This window comes from Gymnogyps californianus, chromosome 1 (genome assembly GCF_018139145.2).
Source record: "Gymnogyps californianus isolate 813 chromosome 1, ASM1813914v2, whole genome shotgun sequence".
NCBI lineage: Eukaryota > Metazoa > Chordata > Aves > Accipitriformes > Cathartidae > Gymnogyps > Gymnogyps californianus.
Genome location: NC_059471.1, coordinates 19362194 through 19388180, shown reverse-complemented (window position 1 = coordinate 19388180; position 25987 = coordinate 19362194). Strand labels below are relative to the sequence as shown.

Sequence of the window (25987 nt, the reverse complement as noted above, 5' to 3'; positions counted from 1 at the left end):
GTGAAATTATCATTTCAGCTCCTTCCCTGCCCAAGACTTATTTCTCACCCAATCATGAACTTGGCTCATGTTGCAGTCACACGTTTTCCATCACAGACCAACAGCAAGAAACTCTGAAGTGACTGGGAGCTCCCTGATAGCAAAGGAAAGAGCATGAGAGATGCCCCCATGCACAGCACAGGTCCTGCCCTGCCTGTGGGCAGGAGAGGGGAAGCGCTGCCTGCCAGCGCCCACAGCGAGCTGGGGCCCTGCCAAGGCAGAGCCGCTTGCCAGAGGCTGCCAGTTCCGACCGGAGTAGCACAACGAGCAGGCACTAATCCCCACATCATCTTTGTGCGACTGCGAGACGCCTGCTGTGCTCGCGGGTCTCCAAAGAGATGGCTAATTAGTGTTACAGACACTAACACCAGCCTAAGCTTTGAAGCACGTGCCCCATTACACGCTGGTTTCAAGCATCCGTGCCATGCCTCGTGCTGAGGCTTTCAGGTTTCAACATTTCAAATTAAAAAGCTGCCAGAGGAAAGATTTATTTCTCACTTGAGAAACTGGAAACTGCCACACTTAACCAAGCCCCTGGGGACAGCATGTCCTGCGCTGCGGCCACAGTCACACCCCTCAGGAGACACACACAAACCCTAAGGCTTCGCTCTAACCCTAAACAAAGGGTAACTCGAACTTCAATGCTTCCAAAACATCATTAGCATTTGCTGTTATAACCCAGAGACTCTTGTTTCACATATGATGATCGAACACTCTCTTAAACGTCGATAACTTCTCGGCCCTAAACACTTTGAATTTCAGTTTCATTGAGAATCCCCACTGTCCTCGGTGCAAGACGAATCGAAAAGCTCCCACTGCATTTACTCTGCATCACACTCAGTCCTACACATAACATGTATCACATAATGCACAACATGATTGTAACGAACTGAAGAGTGAATGTTTACAAAAATGGAAATTAATATATTTAACTGCCATTCCTAACAGTAACAGAAAAAAACGGGAAAGTGTAACAGAAAAAAACCTTCTATATAAAAAAAAGGTCAGCGAAAATGGAAATGGGGTGTGAGTGCCTACCACCACTCATGCCTTTTCTCTTCCATCCCACACATCTCCTCCTTTTGGGACTGCAAGATTTATGGGCCACCTCTCCTGTCTTCCCCACCTATTCACACAGCCTCTCACAGGACAGAGTCATAGATACTAAGAAAACAAATTTTGCTGCATTAGAGTGTCACACTGTGAGCATTTTAAAAGATAATTAATATTGTACACATTGAAGTTACTCCACAACCACAACCTTTTGTTCAATAAAAATTAACTGTCATAATTTATGCTTAGTCCAGTGACTACAAAAAGCTGCATCTTCCTCAATGACTGCACACAATTATTTATAGAAAAAAAGATGACTAACAAAGCAAATTCCTTTTCTGAAAATTGCAGGAATTTTTCACTATTTCTCACACTGAGCTATATTTTCTATGTAATTTGCCTGCAGCTGCCGTCTAATTTCCTTAGTATCTTAAGGCTACTACTTCACCTGTGAATTGTTCAAAACTAGATCTCAAACTGAGGAGATGCAGAGCACACACTGGCATGATTTGAGAAGTTAGGAAAATCCTGCCTGGACTGGACTGCGTTGCCAGCACCATCTGCAGGGCTCCATGCGGACAGGGCAGCATAGTCCCCACGCTGCGTTTCTCAGGTGAGCTGTGCCAGAGCTCACAGGGACGGCCAGAACAGCCAGGTTGCCACTTCACACCCTCTTAAGGTAGAAAGCGAGGGCAGGTTCCTGACATGTATCATTAACTTGGAAGCTCTGTGTAGAATGGGGCATCATATGTTTTCCTGCACACCAACCTGCAGGTAACTCCTTGACACCAACCTGGTTCTAGTCCAGCTGCTCACAGTTCCTACACAGAGAAAAAGAAAATGTATTTGCCCTGAACTCCTAATTATTATAAAATTGCATGTTTTTATTTTTTCAGAGCTAAGGCCTTTTTTTGCATTTTGCATCACCATTCAAATTTAGGAATAAAATGCATACATTGAACCATGCTGCATTCTTGACTGCAATATCTCAGCAGTGTACAATGTTCAATCTAAACACACCAACCACTTGAAAAAACAGTATTGCTGATGATTGAATAGCTCCATCTTCTGGAATAAAAGTTATTTTCTTGACAACCATCTTTATATTTCCAACATGGATCTATATGTCAAAACTTCTATTTCAAAACCTACCTTGAATATTTTTACTAATGGAAGGGGAATCTTGGGTAGAAAATGGCAGGCATTTAGGATAATGAGGTGATTTCTGATAAACTTTAGGAAGCATTAATTATTTTCTAATGACATTGAAAACACATGTCCATTGTTCAACATGCCATATTAAACCCCGACCTTATTATTTAAGAAATAGCTGTAATCTCATTTTGAGAACAAGAATTTAAACTCTGTTTAAGACAAAACACTCAACACACATAGTTTAGTCCTGATTGAGGGTACTTGAAGTTTCAGGTTAAAAGTTTGTAGTTTTACAAAAGTGTGTTTGTGGTTAAACACTGTTGTAATCAGGGAACGATTGAAGCCCCTGCTGACTTACTTGAAGTCTGAGCTATAGAGAAGGGGCTGCAAGTGATCCTTATTGCTATTTATCAAAACACGTAAACATATGTTTAAATTAAATAATTCAAGTTAAGCACATGATGCATTTTTGGCAGGTAATTAGTAACGATGACTCCCATACGTAAAATTTAACTTATGGTTGAGTCAGGTGTCCAACTGGAGAGACCAGAACAAAACCATGATTACAATTCCTGATTTCATCACTTTTATGTATCATGGGCACATCCTATGGCTGTTCCTTGAAAAAAACCAAGTGTTAATGAACTAAGTTCTTATGTATTCACTCACAAAGGGAAAAGAGCATTGAAGCTGTTAGTGATCCACTCCCTGGTGCTGCATAGTATTTCTTGATTTCACAGGAAGGGTAGAGCCACCAGAAAAAAAATGAAAAATTAAACATGTACATCTCCATCTACTTTTGAAATAGTGGTATATCAAAAGTTAATACAAACTCATGGACACACAAGAATAGCAGAAATTTAAATAAACTTGCTTAACAAAACAAAGCAACTGAAGCTTTATTTCTCTATATAGAAAGATGCATCCCTATGTGCATTCTTTTAAACTAAGGAAAATGAAAAAGCCATGCAGCCCTTGCAAGAAATAAATCCTCAGGTGGTAATATATATACATAGAAAGTTTCCCCTTTAGTAGATGATTTCTCTCAACAGATGCTTAATGCCATTTAGGAGAGCCAAACTTATGACTACTTTATAGTAGAATATTCTACTACATTTTTTTCAGTACAATAGCAAAACCATTGCATGAACCACCATATTGCTCGCATCAGTTAAACAAGAGCAAGTAACAAAACTTAAGCAGCTAAACCTGTATCTGGAAATCAGACTCCTTATGCAAAGTAAGCACAATGAAAGGATACAGAACAAATGAAAGGACTTCAAAAAAAATATCTTTCAACTTTCTGCAACTTCACGTCTCATATGGCTTTTGAATGGAGGCATTAGTTAAAAGAATTTTCCCACCCATAGTCAAGTATTGACTGTATATAAATACAGCAACGCAAGGACAAACAAAAGGTAAAAATTTAGCATACCATATTACTTTAGGTAATACAGCATAAAATCCCTTTTTCTAAGGCTACAAAGGACAGATTTACAGTAATATGAGGTACCAGCATTTATGGTCGGAAAAGTAAAGATGGAAAAGAATTATATAGCATTGGCATCAGACATTTCTTTTCTCTTTTTCTTTTTTCCTTTTGTTGTTTTTTTTTTGAGGGGTTTTTGGTTTTCTTTTTTACAAAATACATGTCTTGATGACCACATGCTTTAAGCTTATATTCATTTATTTTTTTATATATATACGTTTTATTTGTAGGGGCAATTGAGAGAGAGTCACAAATAAGGAAAGGACACTAAGGTTTTAATAAGGGCAACAAAAAAAATGTTTTCACCAGAATAGATTCACATTACAGTACACCAATATTGACAGCATTCTCTTTTGTCTATTTTTGGTACATAAGATGGAATCTCTCTACATAACCTTATAAGGCTTCAGTAACTAAAAAGTAAAAAACCTATTAGTTTACAATTTATTTAAAAATTCTGAAAGACACAGCAATTTCTAAACTTTAGTAGTGCTACCCATACACAACCATCCGGTTTAAGAACCCATTAAAAGAGCCTCCTTTCAAGAGAGCTTCCAACAGCAGAGTTGTGCAATATGGATGTCTCTTACTACAAGGGGGAAAAAAAAAAAATTACACATGGCACATTCTCATTCATATTTTGCAATGTAAAAAGTTACAAACATACCTAATCAAATAAATAATAAAAAAAGAATCTGAAATGTGTTTGTTATGTATCCTAAAACCACTACGCAGAATAATGGAAACTTTCACTCACAGACTATTTACATGGTAATACCCAGGTGAGGGTACACACTGGTACAAAACTCATAAAACAAAGGGTAAACTTGAAATGTTTTCCATAGTAAAGGTCTAGCAGCATGACTATATCTAATGCTGTTTGTTTTCTTGACAGTTTTTGGAAGTTTGTTTTAATCTATGTCTTCATCCAGTTCATAATTGTCTTTATCATAAATATCTTTTACTAAAAGAACCCGTACGAGCATATTTTCCAAAGTGTTGCGGTCCAGTGAAGTGGCAGTGTACCAGATGGGACTCTCCGCGGAGACAGAGCACTCTGGTTGCAGATAGAACATGTCCGTCCTCTGATTCAGATTCTGTGGGCTACAAGGAGGAAAACATGGGGAGGGTTAGAAAAACAGCCTCACAGGACAAAACAGTACATTAGCAGTCCCAGCATCCTGCACAAACAAAACTCTAACTGTACCTAGGCAAGTTACAAAAAAAAGATTACCGTGGAGAAATGCGGTCTTGTTCATAGAAGGAGCTGTGCCGGGTCTGGCCCAAGCCCAGCCAGTCCTGCATCCTCAGAGCAGCCAAAAGCAGATGCCCGGGACTTAGCAAGCGTACAGGAGACCAGAGACTCTTCCAGCTTTCAAAAATTTGCAGATCCAGGACTTGCTAAACCAGAAAGTACCTTCTATCTATTTAGGAACCCCTGATCGACAGATTTGCAAAGAGAGCCAACACTGACATCAGTAATTGCTTGCACCGCTGCCTGATGCAGCGCTCTCTGAATGTAGAGCCTGGGGTTCCCTTGAAAATCAAGGACGGTAGTTCGGAGAGATGCACAGAAATACAACAACAAGCTAAAATCCCTCCTCCTCCTACTTTACTTAAAGGGTTGGTCATTACAAGTCTTAAAATCCCTTAATTCCTGACCCCCTACACTTTGGAGTTTGATCCAGCTCAGACACATCCTCTAAGCCACTACAGAAGACCCTTTTAAGGAAATTATAGCATTTTGTCCATTTAGGCAAGTCTCCGAAAATAATTTTCAATTCTGCATGTGCAAGTGCTCACTCATGCTCCCTCCTTCATAAATACTGCAGACTTCAGGAGTCAACTCTATTTCATGTTTCTTTGGTAAAAATAAGAATTTTTACCAGCTCATCTTCCCAAACTGGCTGATAAGATTTCAGGTGTTGCTCTTCACCTGCTGGGGTGAATGTTGGCTTGTTCTGCTCTCATATAAATCAGATTAAGAGTCAGATAAGAAGCAAAATATGACTGTTTAAAATATTCTAATAATTTAAATATTTTAACCTCCTTCCTACTTTTTTGACAAGCCAGTATTTTTATAGGAACAAGCAATGATACAGCGTTCATAGCTGTGAATGAGAGGATACTGAAATTTCAGCTGCAACTGTCCACTGATTGCCAAGTATATTTCAAACAGCTAGCATTACCCTAAATTTTACAATAGTTTTACAATATTACCTTAAATTACAACATTACCTTAAATTTTACAATAGCTTTTAAAGTGTTAAATATTTCATTAAAATTATTTCATCAATGACGTGAGGTATATGTTATTAGAAGTGGAACCAGGAGAAGCAGTCTGCTGCTCTAGTTAGCAATGGTGACCAATATCCGTAAGACAGCAGGACTTGAAACCACACCATAAAGGATGCTCTAAATGGGTTTAGGTGCATTCTTTTCCCCAAAGTTGAGATGTTTCTAAAGAAAAAGAAATTATTTGTTCTCTCCCCCCTACCGGCTGTGTAACTCAGTTAAAAAATCCAGTTTCAGCTTTTGAATGATATACCCTCTCCAAACGATGACAGTAGATAGTGTGAAGGCAAAAAAAATCCCCTTGCAACAATCAGAATTAGAACTAAGTTTATGAAAAACAGGTGCTTGCATTAACAGACCACAAGCTACTCTTTACTTGTTTCTCTCTATAACATCACATACTTGCACTTCTGCCTACATTGTGCATAAGTTCTTCATTCACCTTTAAGAGTAAGATGCTGTTACCTAACGCATGTTGGTTCTCATACTTAATTTGGTTTATTCTGTTGTATATACAATGTGATTTTATTTCTTTGCTATCACTTGCCTATATTTCACTTAGAGTTACATAAAATCTACATTAAAATCAGTCGCTTGAATGGCTGTTCCAATTAAAGAAAAGTATTTCCCACGAAATTCTATTTTCAAACACTTTCAAAACACTTAGCTGCTAAATTAATTTTTTTTAAAGAGCTGCCTAAGCTTTTCTTTTTAATGTATTAATTTCTGTGCAGATTGGAAGGCAGCAAGCTATTTCTAAATGCTGGGTTACTATATCAGTAGTATTTTTTCTACTACAAAATATTTTAAGCATGCTTTCAAACTAGGTATCTCAAAAGCATCTACATTTCAGATTCCTGATGACTTAACATGAAGCAAATCCATTGGCTCAATCCCATTCTTACTGAAGAGACAGGGACCTCACAAATGAAACCCTCAGTAGCAAAACCTACCAGATCCCTTGCTGGTAATTCTCTGCAGAGATATTTTGTGTTTCCAGGTAAGAAAACTGAATCATACTGTCATTCCCAGATGGAGTCCTTGGCAATTAACATTAAAGTATTCTGCTGCTCCCACACTTTCTGCACGTCTTGTCCAGATACAGAACTGGAGATTTCCATGCTTTCATTTAGATATTTTTCAGAAGATCTCAATCCATTCCTTTTGCTTGAGTGTATTTCATGTTGCATCAAAACATTTCCCTTTTGCACCTGGTCTACTCTAGACCACTTCTGTATCACCCCATATCATACTTACCTTTTAGACAGATAGCACTCAAACATTTTCACAGGGCATCTAGCTGGATCAGACGTGTTTTCAACTTGTTCAAATACTGGTTCATCATCTTCGTGTTTCCTTTTTCCAGTAGTGATTTTATCTTTAAGAAGAAAATCAACATCTAAGCTATAAATTGAAGTTATTTTCTATTTTTCAGTAAACTTCCCAGAGTGGGCAGCCCACCAATTACCGCAGTGTGGTCGCCACAACTATGCATATCTGCAAACTGGAAATGCAACCCACAGCCACAACAAAGTCACAGCATTTAGCATGGAGACCAGTGGGCTCAAAGGGATCATTTAATGCAGAGACCCTGCAGTCTCCATGGACCACACAATTAAAGATCTGGGAGCCGAGAGCTGCTGAGCTTTATGCAAAGGCAGACCTCTGGCTCCTGGCAAGGTGCCCAGACATCCCTCAGAGGAGCACAATGTGGATGCTCCTGCAATACTTATTTTGGAACTGCCATAGTACCTTCACTATCAGCTCTGCACAGGGAAGACACTTGATATCGAAGACAAGCTTTGCTCTCCATTGTTAGAGGATTTTTTTTCCACTGTCTAAAAACAGTGCCAAAAGAAAGTCTTAAGTGCTGCTCCACTGTTTTCAGGCCAAAATACTTAGTGTTAAAGTAGAACAGAGTATTCAGAAGAGCAACCGGTGAATGTGATCCTAGCTGTTTAATCCTCCAAAGGTAATCTTCTTCAACTCGAGAGAATATTGATCCTTCAAAAAAAGAATATTAGAGAAAATACAATGGATTAGCCCATAAACTGTCCAGGTGCAAAAAAATCAAGTTTCTGCTTCCTGTAAAATTTAACAAAATGCTCATGACAGAAGCCTCTAATAAGCATATTTAATTATATGTCCACACCCCCAAAACCACCTCTTAAAGACACAGACACTCAATGTTTCAGGAAGAGACAGTCAATGGGAAATATCAGTATAGGCCATTTCACACAGAACACATTTCTGATTAATTACAACAGCATTGCTTACATGCGGCTCCCTCATGTTATTACATAAAAACAAATGTTCAAGGGGCTAATCTAAATCCCTTCATAAAAAGCACATTTTTGAGTTCATTTTATTCTGCTCAGGCAAGGCCGCCAAATAGCATACCTTCTTCTTTCTTATTAGTAATGGATATCTCACTTGGAAAGCACTCCTGGACCATATCAGGGTATAGGGAGGGCCCTATACAGAGGCTTTCCAGAGCTATACAGAGAAAAGCCACTATCAAGAAGAGAGAGGAAAGCAAGGACAAGCCCTCACTCAAGAAGGGATTGTGAGAAAGATGGAAGAACAGTGGATTCTGCAGTTCAGCACCAACATCGATCTGCTGGGGAAAATTCCTGTTTTCTCCATGAACTGATGATCCTCCTGAGCAGAAGGCCCATAGCAGAGAGTCCTCCCAATCCAGCTGAGAAAGACTAAAATACATAGCTTGTTAGCCCTACCCACACATAGCCCAGTGCCTGCCTGCCTGCTTCCCATCTGGGAAAAAAACGGGCAAAAAATAAATTCAGCTCAGGTAAAAAGTACAGGTCAAAGAGCAGCTGCTTATTCTAACTTTCCCTCCTAAAAATGGGTAGTCAATTTAAGATTAACAGGCAGTGGCAAAATCAACTCTTGCAGCATCAATTACCAAGAAACAAGACAATAAGAAGAGGTACAGTCTTAATTGAACTCTTAGATGTATCTTTATGATTCTTAATCAATTACTATTGTAATGCATAAAATGTTTGTATATATCTACATGCTTAAGAATACAGAACTATTAAGAGATGAAAAACATACATGACCAAAAAGAAAATTACCATCTGGAAGTATGCTTGGTTGCCAACTTCTAAGGATTTTATTTAATTCCTGTTCAAACGTCTGGTAGATGGGATCAATAAATATGTTGTCTTTTCGATTACTTCCATATAAATACTACAGAAAAGAGAGAAACGCAATATTTACAATTCCAGATTAGAACAAATCCTGTGCTCTAGGACTCTTTTTCAGTACAACGCTTGCACTTTTATAAAAAAACAGTATCTAAAAATAAAGCAATGACACTTTTCCAATATTTAGCAGTTAAAAGTTACCTCCACTATAATGTATGTTGTAAATTTCTAACCGGATATGAATCACAGATTAATTACAACTTTAACATTTTTCTCTAAGATTTCCTGTGTGCAACATTGTATCAGTGAATGGGGAACAATTAAAAAAAACCCAACCAACTAATTTATCTTTTCCTCCACCTAGGTCTTCAGAGAAAAAAAAACATTTAGCAAGAATCTGCCATTTTAAATGTGAATTCTGGACACTGACAAAAGCATCTTCAACACAGAAGTTGGAGCAAAAAACCGCCCCATATATTTGCGGTAATGATATGCAGCAGTGTAAGAAAAATGACAGGATGGTGCAAGGCGCCTGCCTATTCTGCAATGTAATTATCTTAACCCTCTTGACCTTACAGACAGAAACTCTTTTGAACCTTTACCAAGAATTAATGGCTGAGGGCTATACTAGTATTTGACATTATCCTCTCTGGAGACATTTCTAAGAAACGGAGGATTGGCTTCTTAAATTTTCCACTTCAGTGTTATCTTTGCGTGAACAAGCCTGTTGTTAGTGAATACAATAAAAGTGACAGACACAAAAAACGTACTCACTTCTGGAAATGGCATCTATTTCTGTACCCATACTTGAAATAACATTAAACACAGCACTCATTTATACTAGGTGGTTCAGCATATCTTGACTTCCTTATCTTTGCACTTAGTTTTATAATAAGGAAAAATGAATGAATACACTTCCTAGAAGTCTCCAACACAACATCTTCATTTAGATAACTATTTTATACAATACGTTTAACTAATTCCTCAGAGCACAATATTCCCCCAAATGTGCTTGTTTCTACATATATCAGTTTTGATTTTATAAAGCAATTCTAAACCAGACAATACAGCTTACTATGAGCGTCATGGGGTTTGCCCCTCTGTTCCCTGGCACATTTTTCCTCTATGAATTTTCTTTTTCTCTGATTTGCATTAAACACTCACACTGACCACTGGCAGTGAAACTGAAATAAGACTGAAAACCGGTTCAAAAACCAATTCCCACACAAGCCTGTGAGAACTCAACTAAAAATATTTCTGTTTCCTGGTTCAGGATAAGTGTTTGGTTAAACCCTGACATCCCCAGTAGAAATCTGTGAAGCACCCTGGACCACTAGCACTGCAGAGTCTACAGAAGAATGACATCGTGTTGCAGTCTCCCCGCTACGCAATATGCAATGCGCATCCACAAACCTTCATTTCCACACCGTGCTCTGCTACTCTACAGACTCTAGCGGGGGCACGATTAGCATAAGCAGTTTCCACCTGAGATGAGCTCTACCGAAACCGCAGCAAACAGGAAGGAACTGGACATGCCTCTGAGTCCCACAGTGGAGAAAAGGCTGAATCACTGCCCACAGTACCTCCAGACAAACATCTGCCAAGCTCTATCAGCCTGAATTTTGCCCAAACCACCCCATTATTACATGTCCAAAAAAATAAAAGAACCCCAAAAAACCCTCAATCTGTACTGGGACAAAGAATGAAGGCCACAATGCAGCAGGGGAGCGAGGCAGGCTAACACTTTCTTCTAGATGAACCCTCTCCACTAGATGCCCACCTGACCATGCAACAACCTTTACTTTTAAGTGTGATATTTTTCAGGATCAGTACTTCAGAGTTATCAAAACCATTATTGAACCATTTCTGGCTGGAAGCAGAACAATTTCAGCTGCAAATGAACCTGAACTGAGAAAATGTACCATTTGACTCAGAGACCAGTTTGCTGGAACAGATTTTCCAAGTGCTTTCTTTAAGAAAAACAGTTATTTTACAAAGTCAAAAAACCAATTTAAGACTAGAAGACTCCTGAGCACTTCCCCTATGCTCAAACCATATTACACCCATGAAGAAAAGGTCCAGCCTGAACCCGTACTTAGCCACAGTGAGTGCAGTAATTCCGGTGGAGGGGGAGAGTGCTCTTTTTCTAACCTACGGCTTCCACGCTCCCTTCCTTTGAATAGAAACTTACTAAGTTAGCCAAATACTGATGATCTTTGGCACAACTTTATCCTTAAATGGCATCACTTAATCTCCTCTGAGCCCCTTCCGAGTTAAACAGAGCCAATACCTTTTATGCAGTAGCAAACAATTTATTCTCTTTCAGGCGTACCCACATTGGGGTTGTCAGATGGAACGAAGGACTAAGGAAATACTAGAAGGCAATGGAGTTTTGTTGCACTTTGTGACAACTACACTGCATTTAGTGTACCACTAACTTATTTAAACCTGTTTCTTCAGAAGGGTAACACATGCCCAGATACATATAATTTGCCATTAGCGCACAGATGTTGGCTGCAACCCTTGACAGCTCACATGCTTACATGTTTCTGTCCCTTGCTTGCTGTCTGTGTTTGTGAAATGTAAACTCCTCAGAACAGGGCGCATCTTCCTGCCAGTCTGAATAGCAGTGGCACAGTTGAGCCAATGAAATGGGGCTGTTAACATCACCTGAATTAAATACTGGACACTAAGTATAAGCAATAATTCCAGTAAAATGACCACAAGTTGTTCCTCTAATGTTCCAGTGTTGTGTATGTGTATTAGGGCTCATGATAATTGTGTTGTGCCACACCAACTTTGGTTCTGATGAGCTAAAAAAAAGTAATAAAGTTTTACACATAACTAGCTTTCACAGTAGACAAAATAGACAATGTCAAAGGTGACACCAAAATAGACAAAGAGAAAGGTGAAAAAAAGAAAAAATATTAGTTGAGTTCCATTTTATAAACACATACCTCACTCTGTGTATTGTTTATCAGCTTAATATGAGTATTTCCAATTCAATAGAAAGATACAGAGTGACAGTATATCATGCAAGTGCAGAAGCAGAAAGCTAGCTGAATTTGAAACATGCCTTGTAGCAATATTGACTAAAATGCCAAACAATGAATGCTCGCTTCTCAATTTCAACCACGAAGTAAAGATATCAACTAACTCCTTGATTTTGCACACTCACAATACAGAAATTAGTGGAGGTACTGTTTATTTTAAAAAGGTTTTGACTAAAAAATTTGTTACTTGATTCAAGTCCTCTGCCTTGAGTATGAAACAGTTTAAGCAGGATTGCAAAGCCTGTGAACAGCTTGCTTTCCACATCACATGCATTTTTTATTGCCTTTTAACTTGAATAAAATTTTCTGTGTTCTCAGCTCTGAACACTGCTTATTTTATCTATGATTTGCCTTATGTACCAAAAATTAAGACATCCTCTGCTTAAAAGATAAGCTGTGGAATAGCTTTTCTAATTATCTAGTGATGTGTTATTGCCTTCACATAACGAAACATCTAAACTGACTCCCTTTATCTTAGAAATACAATGTAATTACAATTTGGGGGCAGGGCGTGTAAGACAGTCAATATGGCAGAGTTTCCTGCACGCTACAAAACAGCCTGACTGCCCACAGTCTGCAATATTCAGTGAATTAGACTCTCCCAAAAGACACTTCAAATAGCTTGTTTCCACTATATGCTAAGTAACTGAATTAGTAAAACATTTACAGATCATGCCTTGTTTCACTCTGTTTTTACATTAAGCTATTTTTAGCAAACAAAATGAAGCACAGCATTTGGAAAAACTATGTCATTTTAGACTGTAAATTCCTTGCTTTAACCCAGCAAGAAGCTTGAAATTATTACAATATACCAGTTTGCATTTGAGTTTTCAGGATGCATCTGCAAACTCATTTTCTATACAGACAGCTTTCTACAATGTGATTTACACAGCAGCCTGTGTTCCAGATCATAGCCATTATATTAAGAATAGCTCCTAGCCAATAAATCCACATTATCTCCATTCTTCCACTGAAATGGGTTACAGTCAAACCAGCAGCTCCTCTTCCCATCTCTACAGCCTCTACTAACCTCCTGAATCCCAAGACACAGATAATAGATGCTGTCAGGTGCATAGTTCTCTCCATTTGGCCTTCGAATTTCATTGACAAAATGTGTCAACCCATAGTTTAACTCAGCTGAAGTATGTGATAATAGATCTTCCTTTAATTTCACAGACTTTGCTGTAAAATAGAGAAAAAACGCTACATTATACAACAGAATTATTACACCGTGAGGGTGGGATAGGGTATTTTTGGACCAGAAAGCAGGAAACTGGCTTGATATCCTCTCCACTAACCAATGAACAAGTCTAAATGTACTAAGTAGTTCAAATGTTAGGTCTGTATTAAAATAAACAAGGCTACCAGAGTAAAGTCTAGTTAACCACATGCAGTATCACCCACTGACAAATGTACTGTCATGCACAGCTGAGGATGACACAGAAGTGGCCCGAGATGCTGAAGTGAAGACAGTGCTGTAGAGGGAAACAGCAGTTTCCAAAGATCCAACACCATAACTCAAGGGTGCTAAGATGCGTGTGGGAGCTGAAGAACAGCAGGGGTAGCAGCAATCCCCCTTTTCCCTCACAATACAAATGCACAGACAGAGGAGCGTTGCAGAAAGAGCAGCAAGGATCCACGGGAGCGAAGGCCACCTTGTGTCAGAGCTCCACAGCCAGGTAATGCCAACCTCAGATGAAGATCTCTTTCCAAGAAAAAGAGTAGGATGCCCTTCCCTTGCAATTTAGAAGTCCAGAAAAGGTGTGAACTCCAAGGCAAATTAGAATACGAGGAAAAACAGGATGCAAACAAAAAATCAAAATGGTCACGGAAAGTCAGAAGAGCCAGGAAGGTGCTGTCCTGGCTTGCACGAGAAGTGTGAAACCCAGCATTTTGAACCAAGCAGGGAAAACTAGGAAAAAAAAGAGTTTGGCAACTCTGTAGTAAAATAATCCCAGTCATTGTGGGAACATTAGGGACGTGTGAAAACTTCTATTAAAAACTCCAGCTGAAAATCAGAGGAGTACAGCAATTCTCCCTACCAAATAAGAATCTGGATGCCAGATTTTTGAAAATACTTACTTGATTTCAGTTCCTCTAATTCTGGAAGCTCTTCATCTAAATACCGAGACTTTACCCAGTGCTTCCATGCATTTACACCATAGGCGTATTTGAATGGAAAACTACACTCTGAGTTTTCAGAGCTGTCATCGTGAGACTGGTATTCTGACACCGCTTTCCTCTTCACCCCCTGCCATTGAAACACAGTGGTTAACACCGTCGACAGCCGCTAATGGCAATAAGACAGAAGCTGGGCAGAATAAGCAAGCTGCAGGCCAAATTACAAACGGAATGTTCAGTGTAAAGAAACACAAGCTTCATTCAGTAGGTAGTTTCTGTGTTGAACATACTTCTAAGGACAGTATTTACTTAAGCTGACAGATGTTTCTAATTTGCCTTTCAAACTGGTTCCTCACACAGACAGAATAATTTTTGATAATGGAGTTGCTGTATTGGTTATATCGTATTAAGCAACAAACATATGATGCACCAAATAATTCGGTGTATTTGTAGGATTTCATTGTGTCAATGTGCAGGAAGTTAAAGATGCTACAAATCTATGTCAGAAGGTCAACTTTAGGCTCAACTGAACCCATCAACGGAAAAGCCAGCATTGGTCCCAAATTAAAGCATGTCCAGCAGTGGATATGTGGATAATGTCCAGTGGATAATACCAACAGTTTAGACTCCAAGTTTAAAACTAGAAAGATACATTTATTCTTAGAAAGTTTTATTAGAAGTTGGCTAGTTTTTTTAAAGCTGCAATATCTACTGAAGTTATTGCAACAAAACCATTTCAGCTTTGCGCCAGGCACCAGAAACTCTATTTCCTGTTAGTTTCCTTCTAAATAAAAGAATATGGCTAATTTACTTGCAATGTCTAAACTAAGATTTTTGACTGAAAATAAAATCTGGAAAAATTACAAGCAAATAAAAAAGGTTTTTTCAACTGTTTTATATAGGAGATGCTATAGCTCCCATTATAAGCCATGGTAATACCAACATTCTTCCATTATACTATCAAATTAAACCAAGAAAGCTTTGTTCAAAGTAGAAGGTAGAAAAGCATTACTAAGAGTACAGTAAGTATATACACACTAGCACATTACATCAACATTCTACCAATGTGAAGCAAAAATGGGATCCGAATTTAGAAATCACAGTCCTATTAAATCCAACAGTTAACTGCAACAGACACAGAACTGAAATAATTTTATTATTTGAAATATATCAATTTACATCATAAAGATAGGATATCAGGTATGAATAGGCAGTAACATCTTTTAGAGCAGTATGAGAACTGAAAAAAACCAAACCCCAACTGGCATATTTTTTCCCACTTAAATTTTGTGCTTTTTAAAATTTTTTTAATAGCATGACAAAATTACCTTCTTTTTGGACCGAGGCCTTGGCTGTTCCTCGTATTCTTCCCCAAAAACAGGAGGTAACAAAAACTCATTTTCTGTATCCAGCTCCTCAGTTGCTGAAAATACATTAACAGAAACTTATTTCTAAACATCTTTTGAATAATATTGGTTTGAAAAAAACAACAAACTATATCAATGTGCATTAATGTAAGGGGTCCACAAAAGCGCACACATAAACATTACCAAAGACTGGATTTCGGTAAGAGGAAATAAACCTATTCTTATTTTGGAAGTAAGGCAAAGCTATCAAAATGTTTATTTCTAAATAAATTGTAAAGGGCACAATGCTCAACATTTTCAAGCACTATCTCAAGTCACTCAGGCAGCATTTCTTACTATGGACCCTTACACAATTTTTCCTGCCTAGGCAGTCTTTGGTATTAAGTAGTTTAAGTTATGGTGAGAATGAGCAGCTATGAGTGGAAAAAAATACAAATTAACTTACTACATGCACTTTTGTTCATGTATTTCCATCATTTCTATTAATGTTTTATACTTTATATAGCACATTACAGTTAGTTAAAAACATTAAGAATCAGAATGTAAACTCTTTCAGAGAAAATGGTTTTAGTCTATATTTATAGAAGTGGTGGAGGTCTAGCTCACGATGGATATTACAGTAATTTTGGTAAACGGATATATGGTAATATGTCAAAATACTATTTACTTAACATTTCAGGGGTAGAATGAAGGACTCTATTTCAGGCAACACAGAGGAATGAGACAACATATGAATGGATTTAATGTTGCAGGTTCCACCTTTATTTACTTTACTGAAGATGGTTCATCCCTCATTTAGCCAGACAATGTCTTCATTCAAAATTGAATGCTCTTCTGATAGTCTGATTTCACCACCTCACTATTCAAGACACCATTCAAACTGGTTCAGATGAAATAGCACTCACATGCGAAGATTTAAGAACTCTGCCCCAGACTAACACCAGTCCTTCTCCTGCTACCACAAAGAATCTTACCTCAGAAGCACTTCAGTGTAATCAATATCTATTACAAACTGCTATTATTTACTACTCCACTTTGATCATCTTTTTCTTCCACGGTTTTTCTTTCTCATGTACCAAGCCTCACTTACAAAGAGGGTTAAAAATCTAGTACGCATCTGGCTAATAAACTTCCTAAGACTAAGGTCAGGCTAACCCCTAGACTTGATCTTTAAATTAGACATACAGCAAACTGAAAAACGCAGTCTGGGCATCTAGTGCGGATATCTATGGCACAAGGCAAAAGGAGACTTTCAATATCAGATATAGAAGCTATCCAGGGGAGGTATGAGAGTTACATGTCCAAGAGAAGCTATGTCAAGGGAGATACTAGCTACAGCCAGGAGCTTTCTTAGATCTTGGATTGATTAGGACATGGTATAAGGAAACAGACACTGTTGTCTGCATTCTGTAGAGTGACAAATTGTAATACATAAAACCAAGACCTTCTTTCAAGAAAGATCTCAAAGTAGTGATTTTCCTGCTAATTCAAATAATGCTACCTTTTGCAAATACAGGTATGGACATTGACAAGATACTAAAAGGTAACACAAGTGATGTGCAGCATACCAGCTTGCAATTTTCTAACAAACTTGAGTGGGAAATTTGCCCTTTTGTAATTTCTGCTCTAAACCACCACTTCCCATGGAAATACCTGGTGATTTAAGAATGCATTCATTATTGTTTTCCATGACACATGCCATCTGTCTTTCAGGCTTCAAAACAGCTTTCCTAAATCCATGTCCAAAACCAAGTGATGCAGTCAAGTTTGTTTGTGAAAGGTTAATTCCCCCTTTTTTTTGCATTCTGTTTCAAATACTGTATTTAGAAAGACGGAGGAACTAATTCAGAAGTCCCCAGTCTTGCAAAGACATGGCAAAGTTTTACCTAACAGTCAGTCAAGTGGATCTTGCCATCAAATAAAGCTCCTCCGAAAGGATGATGAAACAAATTACAATGGTTGCCCACAATGTCTATTTCACAATATTTATTAAAAGGACAGAAAAAAATACCTCTTGGAAAGTCTATTTCAATATCAAGGTCTGGTTCATATGGAATATCAGGCAAGCTTGTCCATGCCTCTGTTTCTGAGTTTAGTAGATTTGACTCAACTATCACACCTGCTAAAAAAAAGAAAAAAAAAAAAAAAAGGAAAAATTCTCATTATTTTAACCAACACATGGATTAGTCAAAACAGGGCAGATTTAGAACATTAGAAGCTGAGTGGTTCTAAAGCTGCTTGTTCTGCTCATCACCATCCTAGGTTTTGTTGTTCTTGGGATCTTAGATTTACTTCTCCGATCTGATTTCCTTCAAACAGAAAAGGTACTTACTAGCCCACCCGTCCTTCTTCATTAAGATAAGTCAGCAAAGCACGCGTACAGAAAATTGAATACTGGCGAATCTGGATCATATCAACCAATCACAGAACTCAAACAAGCTTGACAAACCTAACTATATATTTTTCTACATGATTCTGCCCGCAACAGAACAGACTTTCAAGTCTGTGAAAGAGATCCTACAAAAGCAAACAAGGCAGGCAGGCAGAGAGAAACAAAAGCTTGACCTCTTTCAAACTTCTGGCAAAGACAGATTTCTCCAAATTCAGTTCTCTGCAAACGAGCAAGCTCTGATCCCATACATCTATTCATTCAGCTAGCTGTACTTAGCAAAAGAAAGGAAGGAACTGCAAATGACAACCTTGCAGCACTACCAGAAATGTCCAGCTTTAGTGGGGGAATGGCAACAGTTTGGAAAACAATAAGCCTCCTGGGACTGCAGCACCACTGGCCCCCTATATATCAGGCCCAAGGCATAAGTTCATGTCATTTATCAACATCCTTTGAGACATCTGTTGAAAGAGCTTGGAAAAAACACCAAATTTCACCTGAGTCATGGAAAAACCTTAAAATCTAGTTTTTGGAGGGGAAGGCAAATTCTCCTGGGAGGATACAGAAGAGACTTGAGAATTTTGGCAGGCAGAGCTGGGAAAGAGGGGCAAAGAGGTATGTGCACTGCAAAAATATCATTACAGGATATGCAGGATTTTTTGATCTTTGGCTGTAAAGTTGTCCTGGACAGTTCTCTACTTTTAGGTGAGCTGGTGGGATGACAAGCCATTTCAACATCACAACCCCAATGATCTATCAGCTGATGCATTACTATCTTCAAAGAGATGATACTTGCAGGTCAGGATCAATCAAGAGCGAAAGCATTATTAGGTCATCTGGTTTCGTTGACCACAGTTCACTTGTGAAACGTATGTTTCTCTTAGTTTTAACAGTCCCTGTTTCCCCACACCCAACATAAAATGTGCCTAGTAACACATTACTACAAAGAGGTCAGACCCCTGTCATATCCCACCTTGTTCAGAGAAGGTTGTGTTCACACCTCTAAGACACGCTATTGAGATCATTTTCCCTAAACTTTTCACTTGAGTTTTTCTGGGAGGAAGAATGGATTGGGTTTGGCTTGTTTTGAGTTCTGCTGAGAAGAAAACACGTGTGTGCAATCCTGGATGACTGCTTGCCATCAGCCAGGGAGCTGCTGCAAGCAACGGAAACGCCTGTGTTTTTAAAGACAGAAGTCTGGTACAGCACACCGAAGTCACACAACAGACTTCAGAAAGTTTTCTGTATTTCAAATGTGCTAAAATGATCTTTAGAAACATTTAAATAATTAAGATTTCAACTTAATAAGAACTCAATAATAGCACTGTTGTACTCAAAGAATCTTTCCCTAAAATTAAAAAAAACCCAACAAACAAAAAACCAAAAAAACCCTCCCTTGATTCACACCCACCCACACATACACCCCAGCACTCCAAAGAGTCTAAAACTCGGCAGGAAACTCACTGGCCACATCAGAAGCTTCAGCTTTGCCATCATGTTCAGATACCATTCCTGACAAGTTCAGTAGCTCAGTTTCCAGAGGATTTGAGGGCACTTTTCCCCTCAGCTCTTCTATTGCTGCAAGGATTTTCTCACTGCTATCTAGAGTAGTGGGCAAGAAAACTGGAACTGGCACCTACGCAGACAGGGAGAAAGAGATAATTAGAAAAGAAAAGAAAAAATGCCGAGACAAAGCATCAACAGCAGTCAACACAGAAACAAACTCTACACCCCTCTTCTAAAAGACAGAGTTAATATAGATTAGAAACGTAACACTTCAGTGTGGGCTAACAAAAAAATGTTGACAGGTTAAAGGATTCAATATAAATGATTGAGAACAGAAGGGAAAGCAAGAAGGGATACAGAAAAAAATTAAATATGACAAAGTATAGTGGGTCAAAGTAAGAACAGAAGGGACTTTGGAGCTTCAAACCTGTCTGACTATAACTTCAGACTAACAGTTTGGACAAATCATCATCCTGTTTTTGTGGCTTGCTTGTGAAACATACAGGGTTTTTTCCCACCATTTGGATGAGATTCGGTACATAAGTGATAACAAAATTTAATTTAGAGTTATTTTTCTTCTGCTGGCACAAGGCTCGGTTTTTTTGCTTTTCTTCCTTCTGTTTATCCCACTCTGCCATCCCGCCCCAACACAATCTTTCAGTTTCCCCATTATCAGAACAAATTTTGCTGTTTAATGCTTATTCAGCGAACCCAAAAGTATCACTGAGAATTGTTCCTAAGAAGTTCAGCAGCACACGATTTTCACACTGGAAGCGGGCAGACAGGTCCTAAAGAACAATCAGGAAATTAAGTGCCACTGTCAGATTTCTAATGCTTTTTCAATAAACAGTGCCACAGCATCCTGCAATCCTTTAGACGGACCAGAATGAGAACAGTCAACAATACAAAGTGGTCCCAGACATGCATGTGAATGGATGCCAGTTTAAAAATGAAGCTGAAGTCTGACTTACAGGAACAGGAACCGTTGTAGGAACAGGAACATTTTGACTATACATGTTCATAGGCACCGGAACATAGACAGGTACAGGAATAGGCACTGGGACGTACTCTTTTTTCCAATCATCTTCTATTAAAAGAAAAAAGAAAAAGGCAAACACTGCCAGGTACTTAAATATATTTTACACCTGCAGTTTAGTGAAAAAAATCAGAATATTTGCAATATGTTCCAAGCCAGTAACAGTTAAAAAAAAGAATCTGCAATGAAGAAATGAGTAGTTCCAGTACAGTTCAAGAGTTACCTGTCTGACAAGATTTTGTCTGCATATGAGGTTTACAGTATGTGGCTTTTGTCATTGTCAAAGGCTTGCAAAGAACTGCCTTGTTCTTCATTTCTCTGTTAGGTGTTGGAGAAGGTGGTGGTGCTGAGCCCTACAGACAAGCAAATAAAAGAGAACGTGCTGTTGCACCACACTGATTTCAACACGAAGTTCTTGATTTAATGTATCAGTTGATACTTTTCATATATGAGACACTGAAGAGGAAGCTCACAACAGCACAACACAACAGCACCAACTATTATTCTTTAATTGCAAGCTATTCTACATTTCTAGTAATGAGCTGCCACTGCCAGGAATGTAACATAGTTGTATTTTGCTCAGTCAGGGCTAGCACTTTCATTAACAACTTCTGGCTCATTTTTCTTTTCTCTTTTTTTTTTTAAATTTAAGATACTCTTAAGATATTCTTTTTTACATTCTTGTTTAAATGAAAGTGCAATTTAAGCTATTTTATAACTTAAAAAATAATTATAACTGTAAAAAGAATTCACTGTAAGTAGCATAACAAACTTTTGGCTCCAGGTCTAACCTTCTTGAACTATGCTATAATCCAAAGATCACATTTTTTTGAAATGTATTTTTAAATAAAATATTATCTCTAACCGATTTTTTAATACCTAAAGTATGACCTTGGAGCTCCCCCTGCTGGCTCCACAACAGTGACAACAAATACTTGGGAACATCACATAATGCTCAAACTGCATCCTTACAGTCAACAGGTAAAAAAACTCCTGTTCCAGACATGGTTTTTGCCCCCTAGCACCTGTTTTAGAACCTGATTTAAGAAACAGACTGTCACTTTTATTTGGTCATATGTACTAAGACTAGCCCCACATATCCTTTTAAATATGGAAAGAAACTCAAGTCATAAGAACAGCAGTAGACTTTATTTAACAGGCGTACGCTTTCTAAAATATAAAAAAAATATTGTATCACAAATAGCTTTTATATGATCTCTAAAAATTTATGGACTGAATTAACATCATTGGAAGCTATTAAACATACAATACTAGATGTTTTTAACCTGACAGTTTAGCTTGTCCAATGTCTCTAGTTACCTAAGCAATCTTATTTTCTGTGTTTTTCATTAAAATATTTTATAATGCCATCAAAATACTTCCACTTAAATCTAAGATTTACCTTACAGAAGCCTATTTGCATTAAAAAGGTGAGTCAATTTTTTCATGGAAAAATAGGCACTTCTAAGATCTTCCATGAGACAAATCAAAACAAAACTAAGTTTCAAACAAAACACACTAAGCTAACCGAAAAAATTGCTATTGCTAATACTTTTGACAAGCTGACAAAAACTGAAACTCACAATGAAGGCTGCTGCTCCACTCGTGATCCCCTCTCCCCCAGACAGTGATCCTGCAAAAGGTTATGCTTCCCTACTCTGTCACCTGCAGCAAAGTCAATCAGACCTTGAGCACCAATTATTCTCCTCTTAGGAATCATAATTTAAGATCTGAAGCTTTACTTTCAGCCTTTCAACGCTGAGATACAACCTTAATATTCTAACTGATTAGTGAAATTATCTTCCCTTTCTATACTCAGTAAATACACCTAATCAGTCTAAACATGTGAATAAGATACACATAGTTTGAGGATTAACTTTTAAGCAACACTTTCACGCACTATAGATGTAAAATACATGGCTGATGATTTGGTTTCCCAGAAGACATTGAAAAGACAAAATATGAACATTTAAAAATTTAATTTCAACTTCTCACGTGAAAACTCCATAAATTTAGCTTAGTATCATTCAAAGATACTAATTTTTTGTTTTTTTAATAGCCTCCCTTTAAGCCACCAGGATCTCGCATTTTAAATACATCTAATTATGTTATATATATGTTAAATATATGTACTTACTGTTATTTTTGTTCGGGGGGTTTGACAGCCCTGATCTAAAAATATAAGAAAACATTTTTAGAAAATTTTTTCTCTTTTTCAGAATCAAAGCAGATTTCAGTAAGCAACTCAGACAACACCCATCATCAGGATAACATTAAACTAACAGCACTGATTAGTACTGTATCGCAGGTGAGAACTGCACGCAAGACTTCTCATTCATAGCCATCTCACTACTCCAGCATTGAACCTTACACAAAGGCAAACGTTAAATCAATGCTCCATCCAGATGTGAATATAGCCTCTTTCAGAAAAGTAAATACCAAAATGTTCAAATATGAAAATGGCCATACAAAGAAATTGTGTTGCTATAATTACATTAATTAAAAAGATGATTTATTTGAACTTTGCCTGACTTGCCATTTAAACCACATAAACATGCATTCAGTCCCCATCAGCAAATTTACATGGTACCTATGTAAGAAGAAAAAAAAAGGCAATGCATTCCTCTTATCTAGATACTTTCATTCCATTCTCATTTAGTTTCCATTTCATTTATTTCCTTTTAATTCCATTTATTTCTTTTTTCATTCCTAGTGCATTTATCTGCTCTCTGTGACCAAAACACATTTTGAAAAGAAGTGTTTCCACAGAGCAAGTAATGACAAACCAGAGCACAATGAAAGAGGAAAACATTTTCTGTCCCCATGAAGATACAACACTAAAATGATGCTTAACCTAAAAAGATTAGTTTTTTAAAAAGTGATTACAAAACTGTTTGATTACCTGACACTGTTTCAGCTCTCGAAAAAGCAATAAAATAAAGAGCTAAGATAAAAAATAGCAAGCAGCTCAATGATGCCTCTGATGATAAAATAAAAAAGGGTAATCTCTAGCACGGTTTATTACAACAAATAAATAATTCATGCAGCTTTAAATTTTTCATTTAAAGGAAGCATCTTGTTTGCTGTTTAGCAGCCATAAAGCAACACATACCATAGTGTAAGTTCTCAGGTCCTTTTTGGGTTGCCAGATTTGGTTCGTTTTGTTGACAGTAGAAACGGAGCAAACAGTGCTGATCACAAAAGTGTTTCATTTCGCCACGCCACTGCACTTTCTCTTTGAGAGTTCCTTGAGACTTACAACAGTCACATCGTGCAGCCTTAATGCAAAGGAAGATTTTGACATTTTTAAACAAGCCTTGGAAAAAAATTATTTCTGTTTTCAAAGGTTACATTTCTATGAGTACTGAAGAATCATTACCGCTACACAGTTAAGTCTCACTCCTGTAGGCTCTATGATAGTTACACTACCTTCTAACCTGTGTGTACAGGTACATCTGTCACTTTATTTTCAATTGTTTGCTGAGGGTTAACACCCAGAATGAATCTGCTTTGTTTCGCTAAGTCTTTACTAAGTCTTTAAAAATTGCTCACTTCCAGACAGTCAGCAAAAAGTGAATTTTATGCATCAATTTTAATGAATACCACTGAAACATTCTGCAAAACTAGAGCAGAAAGTGACTGAGACTCCTTAATGACTCTCTTGAACCGAGGACAAGTAGAGTTGTTTTCTTCCCCCCAAAGTTTGGTGGTTTTTTTGTTTTAAGTCACAAACAGAATCACTTCTCTAGGTATCAAATGAGAGCTTTTTAGTGTAAATAACTTTTATATTTTCATTGTTTTAGTAGTTTGACAACAATTTTAGATTCCAATTATTTAGTTAGAAGTTTCTCTATGATTTATAAACAATAGCTCTCACACTAAAGAGGTTTCCACAAAATCTAGTTAGCACGTAACTTGAAACTCAAAACTTTGTTCTTCTGTATCCCTAACTAAACATTTCAGTAATCTATCTTTCACCAGCCTACATGATAATTTCATGAGGTATCAGTAAGAAAGACATTGTTTTTCTCCAAAATAGATTCCATTGAATTTAATCAGCCACGCTATAAATTATTATCTGAACAGTGGTAGCCCCAGTTTCAGATCTTCAAGTAACCAAAGAATTGTTTGCACTACTGCTCCCCTTGATATTGCTTTCAACCTCCATCCTAAAGCAGTCCTTAAAAAAAGAAAAGCTTTATGGATGCTCAGGAATCCAAAATAAGTCAACCTAATAATATAGCCAGGAGAGGAAGAGGGAAGTTATGATAATATGCAACATAAAACATTAATACGTAAAACCATACACAACATTGCAGTTTATGCACAAGGCTCTGATGGCTTATTTAAAAAAAAAAAAAAAAAAAAAAAGTCCAACTGTAGTTCTCACGACTCCAAAAAAGTACGAACAGGCCAATTAGTTCAAATTTAAAAAGTAATTAAATGTTGCATTCCTTCTCTGTACTTGAACATTCCAGCACCATCCTCTGGCAATGTAGGAAATTCAGCTCTCAGCTGTAATTTTCAAATATTGAAGATGATACATAGAGAGACTTGATTCTAACAGTATAACCAGCTTTAAACTGGGAGAAATTAAAGCTGTGGCTTCAGGATCACCCTCACACGAAGTGCCAGGTGCCCCTGGCAGGGCAGGTACTTCTTTTCCCCCTCCTCTGTGCAGGTGGCAGCAGCAGTGCTTACGTACCTGCAGGGTACAGAAGGTCAGGGACCTTACAGCACTGCATTACTCCCATCCTCCCTGAATTTTTGTTACATTTGTCATTTTGACTTTCTGCTGATGCTGATCCACAGTTCATTTTGCAGCAAAGATGTTCTCAGTGGGACAAAAGAGCAAGTAAGTTGTATTCTTGGAAGGGAGTGGGGAAGATGATGAAGTGTGCAGTGTTGCCAAAATAGCCTAGTTTATCAGTTCAGGAAAACTGAATTCATACCTTTAATGCAAATGCATCTTCCAAAGCCACCAAAAGGCTGAAATACCAGCAGAAAAAAAATTATGTATAATTCACTCTAATTTTATATCTCAAGCCCACCTAACACTGATTAAGAATGACAGCTGACCCATGTACAGAAAAGCCCACCTATTCTGACCTGCTGCACACTGCTTGATGATCAAAGCACCACTTTCTGCTCAATTTTCTCTCTCCTTCAAAGAAAGGACACTGTGACAAATCTTGTCAAACGCAGCAACTACAGCCTTCCTGCAACTGTTTTCTCCCTCTCCTCGTTCTGCTCTTCCATTTAGGCCTTTGAATAAGTGTATTATTGTCTCTCCTGGGCTGCTAAGGTATTTAGG

General features: G+C 37.8%; 1 protein-coding gene across 2 annotated transcripts in view; it reads right to left on the bottom strand.

Moving 5' to 3' along the window:
• Positions 1-3990: 3990 nt before the first annotated feature.
• Positions 3991-25987, bottom strand: part of ZMYM2 (zinc finger MYM-type containing 2) — a 71652-nt gene continuing 49655 nt past the window's right edge. For both annotated transcript variants that reach the window (XM_050909654.1, XM_050909577.1), the window contains exons 11-23: positions 23786-23951; positions 22811-22845; positions 20897-21026; positions 20609-20724; positions 19596-19767; positions 17754-17861; positions 15704-15798; positions 14337-14505; positions 13285-13436; positions 9130-9244; positions 7784-8035; positions 7289-7409; positions 3991-4840 (exon numbers count right to left, since the gene is read on the bottom strand). In XM_050909654.1, coding sequence (XP_050765611.1) covers positions 4648-4840; positions 7289-7409; positions 7784-8035; positions 9130-9244; positions 13285-13436; positions 14337-14505; positions 15704-15798; positions 17754-17861; positions 19596-19767; positions 20609-20724; positions 20897-21026; positions 22811-22845; positions 23786-23951 — 1824 coding nt within the window. In that variant the 3' untranslated portion in view covers positions 3991-4647. The remainder of the gene's footprint in view (positions 4841-7288; positions 7410-7783; positions 8036-9129; positions 9245-13284; positions 13437-14336; positions 14506-15703; positions 15799-17753; positions 17862-19595; positions 19768-20608; positions 20725-20896; positions 21027-22810; positions 22846-23785; positions 23952-25987) is intronic.